This window comes from Plecotus auritus, assembly GCF_963455305.1.
Source record: "Plecotus auritus genome assembly, chromosome: 2".
In the NCBI taxonomy this organism is placed as follows: Eukaryota; Metazoa; Chordata; class Mammalia; order Chiroptera; family Vespertilionidae; genus Plecotus; species Plecotus auritus.
This window is the reverse complement of record NC_137771.1, coordinates 126440106-126453298: the sequence shown is the minus strand read 5'-3', so window position 1 is coordinate 126453298 and position 13193 is coordinate 126440106. Positions and strand designations below refer to the sequence as shown.

At 33.0% G+C, this 13193-nt stretch overlaps 1 protein-coding gene across 15 annotated transcripts in view; it reads right to left on the bottom strand.

Moving 5' to 3' along the window:
• Positions 1–1918: 1918 nt before the first annotated feature.
• The window catches only part of ROBO2 (roundabout guidance receptor 2), a gene marked incomplete at its 3' end in the record, with an annotated part of 1552622 nt that continues 1541347 nt past the window's right edge, over positions 1919–13193 (bottom strand). For 8 of the 15 annotated variants that reach the window (XM_080654556.1, XM_080654545.1, XM_080654557.1 and 5 more), the window contains 2 exons: positions 10069–10341; positions 7742–7977 (listed from right to left, as the gene is read on the bottom strand). In XM_080654556.1, coding sequence (XP_080510682.1) covers positions 7742–7977; positions 10069–10341 — 509 coding nt within the window. Of the gene's footprint in view, positions 5775–7741; positions 7978–10068; positions 10342–13193 lie in introns of those variants that run through there. The other 7 variants (XM_080654546.1, XM_080654549.1, XM_080654547.1 and 4 more) reach the window with 2 other exon arrangements.

Sequence of the window (13193 nt, the reverse complement as noted above, 5' to 3'; positions counted from 1 at the left end):
AAAATTGAATACTTAGCATAATGTTTCAATACCTGCTTGCAAAAGGAATAAATAAACAAGCAAATAAACAAACAAACAAAAACCCCAAAAGCCAGTTGGTCAGAGATATTATTCACTAATATCTAGAAAAACACTGTCTAAAAATTTTCAAGCAAAATGTTGTCTACTACCCAAAGCTTGTATTCATTGTCAAAGCATTTTACAGGAAAGGATGCTAGGGTGCTATGATCCAGGGAAGTTAGAATTACCTACAAATTCCCTGTCCTGGACATTGGCCTGATCCCATGGTCATTGTATTTGAATCACAGAAGTACCTTCCTTGGATAGTTACTAAGACTTCTGAAAACACACACACACACACACACACACACACACATATGTATATATATATATATTTCTTATAGCTTGACTACTGCAAAGAGAAAATGTGTTGACTAAACGATGCAAAAGAAGGTCAACTTTGTAATTCTTTTAAATTAAACACACAACCATGCAGATTTCTTGCCTCTGTCTCTGAGTTTCTTGACAGTTTATTAACACTCTTGTGCACCTTCTCTGGGCCTGAGGAAATTCCTTCTGAGGCTGAAGACCAAAACCAAGACCACCAAATTCATCAAGGTGAAAGAGTTCTTGAAACCTTTTGGAGATAGCATAGTGTCTTCCCCTTCTAGCTAGCATTTCTACTTGTCTTTTCTTTTGAAATCTTACAAATTGGCTTTCTGTTATTACAGTCTCTACTCACATCTCTACCATGAAGTAAAATTTAGCATGAACTAAGTGTGAGAATTGGACAAAAGTAGATATTAGCTCTAGAATAGCTAGCAATAGCTTTTTTTAAAAAAATGGCAGTTATATTCTTCTTTGGAAGAGATAAATTCCATTTTCACAAATTAAGGACATTAATTATTATTTGTTGTTTAAATGCTTTCTTGAAACATTGATGCATGTTTTTTCTAGCTAAGGTAGAATAATCAAGAGAGATAGTATTCTTATTTTAATAAAGCTTCTGACAATTTTGCACTTTTGCCATTTGTGTTTCCATAATACACTTAAATTCTATAAAGCAATGATTAATTTTTAATTTCTCTACCATTTATCATATTGGCAATTAATATATTGTCTTTAACCATATATATGTATTGCCATTGTGTTTTATTAGTGCAACATTATTTCTAATTATTCTAATACTATTTTATTTTCATATTGTTAATCTAAATTAAATAAAACTGTATTGCCCATTTACCATGTGTTTTTAAAATACTTTAAGTGAATGCTTCAAATTTAGTTTTCTTTTTTATTTATACTATTACTATCATTACTATTTTAAAGAACACATAAACTATTTTTAGAGACAATGGTCATATAATTGTACTTAAAAGTAAAAAAGAATAAAATATTTATGAAATACAAAATAGGAAATTTTTTTCTATCCAGTCCCTATGATCACTTTTCAACATAACCGCCATTTTTTAGAAAAGCTATTGCTAGCTATTCTAGAGCTAATATCCACTTTTGTCCAATTCTCACACTTAGTTATATATATATATATATATATATATATATATATATATATATATATATTATTAAATTATTAAGTAATTTTGTGGATAAGAAGTTTTTGTTCTTTCTACATGAAGGTCTTTTGGGGTGAGGAAGGTCAGATCTGGAAATTAGTGGTAATAGAGTGAAAACTTTAATTTCAAATGCTTTTTACATTCTTCATTGATGTCTTTTAGTCACTACTTTATATCAATGCCAATTTTTAGTTATCATTGCCCAACCCATAGCAAATGAGAAAAGGAGATTATGCTTTTGGTCACAAAATATTAATGCAGAGTTCTAAAAGTGACAGTATTGTGTATTCATAATTTGTCTATAAGCAAGTTTGTTTTACATAAATGGCTTTTTAACAAATTTGAAATGTGAATATATTTTATTTTTCCCAGTGAGTACACAATACACAATTCTTTGACAACACTATTAATCAATGTTACGCCAATTTCTTTTCTGATCTAACAACATCAAATGAAACATTCAGATCTTGAATGCTGTTTGGTGACGTAAACAAAGTACATTTAAAAAAAGAATCCATCTATAAAACAAAATATAAAAAGTCTACCCACGGCCACAAAATCCCTTATCTTGCAACACTTTAAAGTCACAATAAATGCTTTTGAAAATTATGAGATAAGAAAACTTAGTAAACTGAAATTTCATTTAAAATGTATGGTGTTTCATTTGAAGTACAATTATAGAGAAGTAAAATAAAAGTAATTTTACCTCTAAGGTAATGTGGAAAGACATGTTGCATTACACCAATTCTTGTCATGTAATTCTATAAATACAATATACAGAAGCAGATGAACAAATTAGTGAATGTCATGGTTTGCGTTTTTAAATACTGACACACAATCACTTTCCAGTGGAGAAAATAAACCAGTTTAGAGTTCATTGGTATTGTTATCATTATGTTGTCAGTGGACAATTACACAAATTAGTTCAATAGAAATTTGGAGGTTTCCTATCAAGCTTTTACAAATTTTCAACTCAAACCCCATTGAAAATATATCTAAATACCCAGAGCATTAAACCATGACATAGAAAACCATTTAATCTGTTTTGTTACCTAAAGCAAGTAAACTTGCGATGTTTTTTCTTCCTTTGGTTGCATACATGTTGATCTTGATTTTCCTATATTCTCTCTTGAGCTGGATTCTGATCCTGGGAAGGAATCAATTGTTTTCATGTCCCTGTACTCTCCTACCTTACATTAAATATGGCATGGAAAATTTTTGGAGAAGGTGTTGTTTGACTCTGCCTGCATACACTGAGGAATACCTGAGCTGGGCACTGATTCCACTACTTCCCCAATGGAGACTTTGCCTGTTATGAATGGAGCTGTGCTGTGGGGTATGACTGCACACCAGTGTTGTCTTTGTGCAGGTAAGATTACATCCTCTCCCACCCAGAGTTCCTTCTAACAGCTTATGTGGGCCTGTCTCTGCAGAAGAGTGAGCTCAGTGAATTTCTAACCAGTCATTCAATTGGCTACAAAATGAAAAATCATGATACTTCTCATACTTGAACTTTTAATGATATTTTGACCTATAAGAATTAAAAGCTTTTTACCCATGGCAAGCTGACAAAGGCTTGATGTTTTGGTAGTGCTCCTGAACTCATGTGGATAGCCACAGTTCTTTATTGTGCTCTGTATCTATTTGAGGATGGTATTTTATGTGCAATATTTGACTAACCCATTTATTTAAAACTAGATTTAATAGAGAAGGTAGACTGTTCTAAAAGAATATTCCAAGACACCATAAGGTCCACACTGATGTAATATAACCATAACAGTGAGTTTTATGGACTGGAGACAATTAAAGAGGTATGATGCATATCCAGTCTTATTCCAGAAGTCATCCATGTGCATATACTCTGTTTTTGAAGTCATGGTTTATTAGTCACATACACCTGCCAGTTACCAGGGGCAAAAGGCTATGTGTAATATGTGTAACGAACTGAGGTTTTAGACTATATTGGGTTGCAGAGGAATGTAAAGAGGGAATACAAATGAACAAAACTTTGCTTTTAAATAGAAAGAGGTAAAGCAAGGAACTGCATAACTAAAAATTTAAATTCCTCACATTCTACAGTTGTGAATAAGTATGCACTCATTCTGAGAAGAAATTTCTCATCCTCCCCAGTCTCTTTGTTCCAAAGAAGTCAAACTGCATTAAAATTCAGACACTTATGGGGAGAAAGTTGATGAAGTATTTAGTATGTGTGTCTCAGAATTTTCTCCTCCCTGAAGAAATGAAGTGCATGACAGTAGTCGGGGCCCATAAAGAACACTGAGTTCCTGTATGCGTGCCTGTGTCGATGCAGCCTCAGGTGGCATAAAAGATGGAAACATTTAATTTTGCCATTACTGTAATAATATGACTTACAATTGATGACTGAGCCAAAAATGCTCAATCACCAATGATTTGTCATTCTAATGGGTCCCGTATTTTAGAATTGATCCCTACTTATCATTATATTGAATATACTTTAAAGTATCAACTACTGAACACATCATAGGAAAAACATGAGAAAGTATAACTAGAGAGAGAATTTACAATTGTGTAGGCAGCACAGGGGAAAATGTCACAAGTGGAAAGTTCTCTTCTATTTGACTGACTATACATGTACAGTAGCTAACATATATTTCAAAGTCATATTCATTTTGACCATACAAGATTGATATTCAAGAACTGCTTGTTCTCAAAGTCGTGAAAACAAATGAGGCAGGACACTGTTATTAATGTCCATTTACCAGGTTCGGTTTTATTTAAAAAGTGTATAAACATGCATTTTTCTCCTTTTCAATTTACTCATTCAAAATGGGTCAAACATATTTTAGTTGGTAGCCCATTTCTGAAAGTGTACCATAAAATATTTATTCCAATAAGTCTACTTACTGTGAACTGAACATACTCTGAGCACTGCTTTTTAAGCACTTATAATTTGGCTGTACATTTGGTGGCATAAACTTCATTTTTTTCATCAAATGAAACACAAAGTTGCATATAGACTGCATTATTATTTTAAAAGTCATGAATTGAAGTGATGCAGCTCTATCCTCTAGTGTGTACTGTACATGTACTAGAAAGATGAAACAATATATTGCAATAGAGTTTTTATATTTCGAAGCAGCCCGAGTATGTCCTAACAATAAATTGCCTCTTTAACTATTTGCTGGATATTCTAGAGTTCATTTGGTTTGTTTCCTTGGGGAACATCATATTATATTCTGACTTAATGAGTTGGAGAGATTAATTATGTTAATTCAGAAAATGCTTTTTTTTTAAAAAAAAAACTGTAATATAAATACAGCTCTTGTGAAACACCTTAATTTCCTGTTGCTTGTTGCAATTCTCAGATGGGTCAATTACAATGAGAGGTAAAGCTGATTCTAAATATAACTGTAATTTCCTTATTATGTCTTAAAGCAAGTTTAGTATATCTTTGCTACCTGTATAGTTTAATGCCTATTCAGTCTTAAGTCTTAAACTTCCTTCTTTTGACCTACACTTTTATCAACAGTAAAAGCCACCATTCTGCTTTTTTTATTTTTTATTGACTTGGTCCCTGATGTTCAAAGAAGACTTCACTAACACCACTGTCCTTCGCATCTTCCTATTTCTATATCCCAACCAAAAACCATCCAACGTGATTGGTTACAATCAGCGTTATCCAACCTAGCTTACAGTACAGCAACTCCCTTCACATTCAGTCTTTTTCTTCATGTCACGAGGAGTAGAGATTTGTGCTTATCACCAAATAAAATTGCAGTGCAAAATTTAAACATAAAAGTTACACAATTAAAAGTTAATATATGGCACCACAGCCTATTAATTCACATATAGTACAACAGACCAGTAAGAACAGACAATAATATGAACAGAGCTAAAAAGAGTGAGCTTGCATAGCAATGCACAAAAGAAATTATATACAGAGGAAATCCTTTGCTTCCTGGAGGGCGAGCTTTGTTTTCTTTCTTTTTTGTTTACTCCTGACAAGAAAGAGTTAAGGTGGGTGGTGTACGTAACAGAAGAACACAGGAAAATATCTGTGGGATATGTGTGGCTGTGTGTCTTTACATTGCATTTACAGTTCTTTTAATAGTACATAAATAAAGAAATTGTTCATTGCACTGTTTAAGTGTCATCACTTCCATGAGTTCAGACCTGATGGTCCTTCAGAGCAGCTTTGCATGTCTCATCGCAGTTACTCTATAAAGAGAAAAACAAATCAGAAGTAAGTTTTCATTTAAGTGCAGTATCCTTTAATCCAGCATACCAAAAGCCAAAGGGAACAGATAATAAGTGAAAGTAACATCATCAAATAGAGTCTGTGAGTTTGTGAATTTAAGAAATTTTACTGAAATGAGATGGGAAGGGGGAAAAAAAGAAACGTTGTGGAATTTGGATTTTTAAAATTCAACTAGAGCTATTTTGCACTTTTGTGAATCAATAATTATTCCAAAATAAAAGTTAAAGAAAAATCCAAGTACTCATGAATCAAAATAAAAATTATAAACATAGCTTAGTAATAATCAGGTTAGTAATATGTAACAATAACTCATATCAATAAATAATTTAAAGTTTCGAAAGTATTTTTAGTTTTCATTATTTCATGTCATCCCCAGTCTGCCACATGAGCATAATAGCAATGTAATTTTTTAGATAAGAAAAAGATTAGGAAGGCAGCTAGTTTACTTTCTCTTTTCACATAACCAGTAAGCAGTTAAGGAGGTTGGAACCCAGGGCTGTTCCTTAGCAGTGTTTTTAAACTGTATTGAAAGAAGCAGTTGAACATATTCAGCAACTATTATTCTGAAATAGAATAGCAAAATTGGCAACTTTCCTGATGAAATTAGCAAGAGTTCAATGCTTTTTACTGTGACATACAGTAACATTCTAAATTTCTCTATTTCCTAATACTTTATATTTAGAAAACAGATTAGTTGTAATAAGCACCAATGTTGGTTCCCTATTCAAAAAGAGAAATTTATTTCTAAGTTATGTTGTAATAATCAAAGTATTTCAAGTTAACTAAAATCAAAGATCAACATTTCAAGGTTGATTCACCAAATTAAAAAAAAAAAACGAATTCCTTAGGAGGTTTTTTAAAAGTACCAAAAAGCTAATATGTTTCCCATTTGTGTACTCAGTTAAAAAGGCAAAGAAAGCTACAGAGTGGACCATATTTAATCAAGTTGTAAGTATTAAGATTAATTGCCTATGTTAAGATAATTTTTGTATACTAGAAATCAAATTTTTTTAAAAAAAGACATGTTTATTAAATTGACTGCTGTAAATAGCAATGGTCTTAAGTCCGTGGTCGGCAAACTGCGGCTCGGGAGCCACATGCGGCTCTTTGGTCCCTTGAGTGTGGCTCTTCCACAAAATACCATGGCCTGGGCGAGTCAATTTTGAAGAAGTGGTGTTAGAAGAAGTTTAAGTTGAAAAAATTTGCCTCTCAAAAGAAATTAGAATTGTTGTACTGTTGATATTTGGCTCTGTTGACTAATGAGTTTGCCGACCACTGGTCTAAGTTATAAACAAACCTGCTCAAAATTGTAATTGATCTCATAGTAGAGCAAGTTTTCAACTATTGTGAAATATGTTTATTGTGGCAATGTTATTGATGAAGTTCAGGACATGATACCCCAAAATATAGCACCTTGGTATACTTTATATCTTAAGTGAAGGAGTTTGAGGACACAGCAGAAGCAGGAACGTCACTCTGGCCTCCCCCGTTCACCCTTCTTTCCTCACACAGGTTATACTGCCCTGTGACAGTTACCCCCACCCCTAGAGCCAGGAGGAAGGAGGACATTCTTATTACAAGAGTTGGGGCTGAGAAATCTGTGTAAACAAACCTTGTTAAACTAACTCTTATCATCCTAGTTACTTCTTCACCATTCACTACCCTTAGCTCAACCCCTTCTATGTTGTCAATTCTTCACATATGTATTGTTTCTTTGTCTAAAAGGTAGAAAAGTTTCTGCCTCTTGTCAGTTTTTTAGGTCTTCATCCTCTTGAGAAGGTTCCCATGTATATGCAAAAAATTAATAAAATGTATTTTTTTCCTGTTAATCTTTGTCAGTTTAAATTTCAGATACAGCCAGGGAACCTAAGAGGGTTGAGTAAAACTTTTTCCTCCCCTATGTTATTATGCAGATATTCTTTCTAGATCACCATAGCCTTTTAAATCTCCTACAGCACTTACATAATTCACTTGTAAACTGTCCTTGACTATTTGAGCCCATATAGCCTATGTCAAGAAGGTCGCTGACATTGCGCTGGTGGCCCCCCTTCAGCACCTCAGCTTTCCTAGGTCCAGTGGATCCTTTAGAAGATGCTGTTCCTGATGAGCTGTGACCTCCTGGAGACGGAAAGTTGGGCTTGCTGTAGGGCACCAATGTCTCCTCTGGAAAAAAAAAAAAAAGAAACATAAAGTGCTAAGTTAAACAGCAGCATGTTGATAAACTTAACTTTAAATATTTAGCTCAAGATGAACTATTTTACCATTTTGCTTTTTAGTAAAATTAAAAATATGAGATTTAACAAGACCTGAAAATTAAAAGAAATTTCCATGTGCAATCAACATTTCTTACAAAAGGAACTAAAGCAAAATTAAATTAAAAGATGTATTGGAATATGTATACAATGTTACATATCATTTGTAAATTTAAAGATATTATAAAAGAGACCTCTATAATGAACCATATTATTTAACAAAAACATTTCTGAGAATAATTTCTATAGTTTAGTGGAGGCTCCAATTTAAAATTTCTATTAAGATTGAAAGACCACGGTTTTGATTTTAAATTAAGGAAACATTTTTTTCTCAAATTATATAAAGAACTATATATCAGCTATTAAAAATAAGCTTCTTAAATTTCTATTGTTTCTTGAGAAAGAAATGTATTATTTGAAAGCCTGTATTCTTCCTTAACAGAAAAAGAGAAACTCATACAGTTTAATAAACAATGTGTCTATTCTCTTTATTCATCATCTCTCTATAAATAATGTACATAACTATTAATACTTTGAAATGCTTTTTCTTCCTTTCTTCCTTTTTTCTTTCCCTCACTTTCCTCTTTCCTTCTCTTCTTCCTTCCTTTTTTTTTAATATGTTTTTATTATCATTTATAAAGAGAAGAGGGAGAGGGAGAGAGGGATAGAAACATCAATAATGAGAGAGAATCATTAATTGGCTGCATCCTTCATGCCCCCCTACTAGGGATTGAGCCCACAACTGGGGCATATGCCCTGTGGGAATCGAACCCAAAACCTCTTGGTTCCTGCGTTGGTGTTCAACCACTGAGCCACACTGGGCCAGGCTCTTGCTTCTTTCTTTCTCCCTTCCTTCTCTTTTTTTTCTTTCTCCACTACCTTTCTTTTTTCTTTTTCTAGTATCAATTATTATTACTATGGTTATATGACTAAAAAAATTGCTGACTGAATTTAGTATTTATTTCTTAGATAATCTTAATGACAAGAATCACATGATTATTCTCTTAGTCTTAATGATGAACATTCTTAAATGTTTCACTAAACCTAGATGTTAATATTGTCATTTTTTAGCCATTGCATAAACTATATTTCTAAAACCTTGAGCACCAAGTTGTGACAAAATATAATATTAAAAATGCATGAGTAGATGACATATCTAGAATAGATTCAGTCCAGATGAATAAATGAATATACAAGAAAACTCTTTCAAAAGTGTGTGTGTGTGTGTGTGTGTGTGTGTGTGTGTGTGTGTTTAAATAACCAAGGAATCCTGAGATAAGAAGAGATATTCCAGAAAATGCATTTCTGGAACAGGCTCACCACCAACCTCCTTCACCCCCACCCCCCACCAAAAAAAAAAAAAAAAAATCCAACCATGAACCATTAAATTTATTTTGTGATATTTCCAGGAAACTTGATTTATAAACAAGAACATTCCCCATTAAGTTGTTAACAATTAACTAAATTTAATCAGCTGGAGAAAGTATAGACCCAGTTTAACCTTTTCTAACATGAGGATTCTGTGATTGGGCATTGATTCGTAACTTTATTGATTATTTCAATTAATTCAGCAATTTGACTGAAGTGAGTTCTTCTTTCAAAATGACTAGTTACTTCAGTCAAAATGAGCAAATTGGTTGGAGGCAGAGTTTAAACTGACATTAAAGGTGAAATTTTGTGGTCTTAAAAGTACTCAATATAAACATTAAAAAGCAAAAAAAAAACACAAAACAAAAAACCTCAAATTGTCTCATGAGCACTACAGATGGAGGTTGGAAGTCTCTAGGCTCAAAGATCCTATGCAGAGGTTAACTTGAGGAGCAATCCCTATTGGGATCAGCCTGTAGGGATGTGCCGGTAGCTCTGCTTCGGAATTCTAAATTCAATTAATGATTCAAGGCAAATGCATTTCAGAAGCCCTTAAACAACTGCCATTTCTAAAATACCTGGTAGGAAAAAAATGGTAAAAGTCCACACTTTGTTGGGACTGTGCAGAACACACCTGGTCCAACACCTTGTTTGTGTAGGGCTTTCCGTATGTCTTCTTGGCGTTCTGTGGAGTTAATCCATTCCTGGGTTTGTCGCTGCCACTCTAGGGACGTTCTAGCTGGACAATCCAATGAGCTCTTTGTGTCTTCTAAGTTGGATGCTTGTTGTCTCTCCAGAGAGCTTCCTTTTCTCTCTGTTGAGTTTTCCACGTTACCAACATGCTGGCTCGGGCCTATTTGTTGCCTTATACCCTGACCTGGAGGGGGGTCTGGTGGTGGTGGAAGATCTAAAAATTTTGAATAACGTTTAGAATGGACTAAATTTAACGAAAAAAATACAGGTTTTAGTTCAAGATGAAGAAAAAAAACCTGCCCTGTTAAAAGTATCACCCATGCAAAAAATACTTTTTTTGGGGGAAAAGGCAAATTGTTTACATCCAAATGCATATTATTGATCTCATTGCTATCTTTTGATCACAGTGTCTTTGAAATAAAATCAACTGAGTTTATTCAGTTTATGTGGAAAATGTTTTCAATTGCACATTGAGGCTAACATTTAAGGTACAAAGGGCAGTTTATGATTTCTCCATATTTAATCCATTCTTCACTCCCACTTCCCAGAGTAGAAATATCATGACACAAAATGACTAGAAATTCTAGCAGCTGTGTTAATAAAAGGCTCTAGGAAGAATAAATGCTGTCCTGCCAATCTCCATAGGAAATTTTGCCCTTGGGAAATTAAGAACTCTATGTGGTATCATATGCAACATATGACTGCCTTTACTCATGTATGTGGCACATTTAGCAACAAAGGTTTAAGCTAACATTTATGAAATGCAATTAACATTCTGCCTGACAACCAATGCTAGCTATTCATTTCATGAGTTAACTAATGAGTTACAACTAATATGTTACACTCTTCCAATGTATTAATTTTAATAAGTAATAACCAGTGTTCAGGGCACAGATAGAATATGCTTCATGGTGTTAGAATAGAGTCTGTATCATGAAAATTTGAGATATAGTGGCATAGTTAATTTTTCAGAAAAGTTCTTTAAATTACATATCAGATATTAAAAAATTAAAAGTTCAAAGACTTGGCTAATTTTTTATTGTCTTTTTATTAGCTCTTTAGATTGTCATTATTTTTATATTTGTAATGTCTTCAGTTGTGACATCATAGAACTTTCTTTCATATTTCTTTAAGTACTATACTCGTTCTGTTATACTAGTCATACTAGGGCTGAAATTACTTCATTGAAGTAATTGAAATCTAAACATTTTTAATAATCTTTGGATTATTTTTTTCTGGCATCCCATTAAAATTATTTTTCATCCTTAGAATATCTATAATCTTATTATTTGTTCATAAATACCAAATATCATATACAATATTCATATTTATTTTATTATGGAAGATAATGTGTATAATATAGGCAATTAATTCCCATACAATTTTTATAATTGTGCTCTTGTTTCTAATAGTATTGTTTGTAAAATTAAAAGAAAAATATATAATTTTTTTTGGACCATAGGTAGCTTCCTGAAGGAAATCTAGGCTGCTTTTCTTAAAGATTTTCTTAAGAAACATTATACTTTCTTTATGAGGAAAGTGATATTGTCCTCCATTGAACTGATAGCAATGGTCTCCTCAGCATCTGCTCAGGAAGTTCCCACGTTGGAGCAAAGCTTTTATTTCTCATGCATGTCCTCTTGTTAGATGATGAATTACTAATTATTGAAGGGGACAAAGTTTCTGTCTGGGAAAATCAAGTTGCATTTGAAATCTTGCTTCCAAAAAGGAAGAGCTAATCTAATATTGAGATATGTTTGCTAAATAATTCACCAAAGAGTTTGGTGTTTCCTTTGTATTCAAAGCTGACTTCCTTCAGTTTGTATTATTATAAATTCAAATTTATTGTATCATTTGAGTTATTGGACTTAAGACTGCCAGTAGGAGAGAAATTATTGTAATTTCTTCCATAACAACATATTTTGTCATTGATTTTTATTCTCTATCAGAGCAGGTTAATTTTTTAAATGGCCAAAATGGAATCTGCTTATGTTAGCTAAAATTCTGATCACTATTTAATTTAACCTGAATTTATACAGCTACATAATTAATACCCTTGGAATTTGTATATCCTAAAAAGAAAGAGCATTGCATACACATTGAAATAAAAAAAAATGGAAGAAAGATAGAAGTGAGAATGGCTGTGGAAAAAATAAAAGTATATAATCAAATATATTTACTTAAATTAAATTTATTATTAATTTCTATTTTGATTCATTTTAACAGAATCAATTCACTAAAGAGTTTCTTACTGGCCTACTAAAGATTTGCTATTGTCTGGCACATAGAAGTACAGCAGTCCAATGATACATATGCCAGTATTTCTCTCTCTCTCTCTTAGAAAAAATGGAGACATGGAAAAATTACATATCTACAGCCTGGATCTCTCCTCCCATGAACTCCCAACTCATATAACCAAATCCACACTGAATAGTTGGACTTATATGTTTAGAAGGCTTCTCAAATTTCACATACCCAACCTAGCTCTAGATCTCCCTCTATAATACATGCTTCCTCTGTAGTGTTCCTCATCTCAATTAGTAGCTATTCTATTCTATAAGTTTACCAAAACTTTGATGTAATCTTTGACCTCCCTGCTTCACAGCCTATGTTAATTTTATTCACAAATTCTGTGGACTCTATCTGCAAACTATATCCAGAATTCAACCTTTATCATTGTTTCCACTGATTCTACCTTGGTGTGAATCACTATCATCTATTCCCTATAGAACTCCTACAACTTCCTATGTAGTTTCTGCATTTCCACATAGAAGCACAATCAACCTACCTCAGCAAAACAGCCAGAGTGACTATTTTATAAAAACAAAAATAAGATCATGTCACTCCTCTTGCCTTAATAAACACATGCACATGCACACACACACTTGCACGCACCTCTAGGGTTTTCCCATTCAAAATAAGAGCCAAGATCCTTATAGAAGCTTTAGGGTCCTACAAACTCTGGCCCTAGTTGACTTGTCTGACTTTGTATTCTATGTTGTTGCTCTATCTGCTTTAGTCATACTGTTCCTCTTGCTTTTAATCAAATAAGATTCAGGCTTCCAC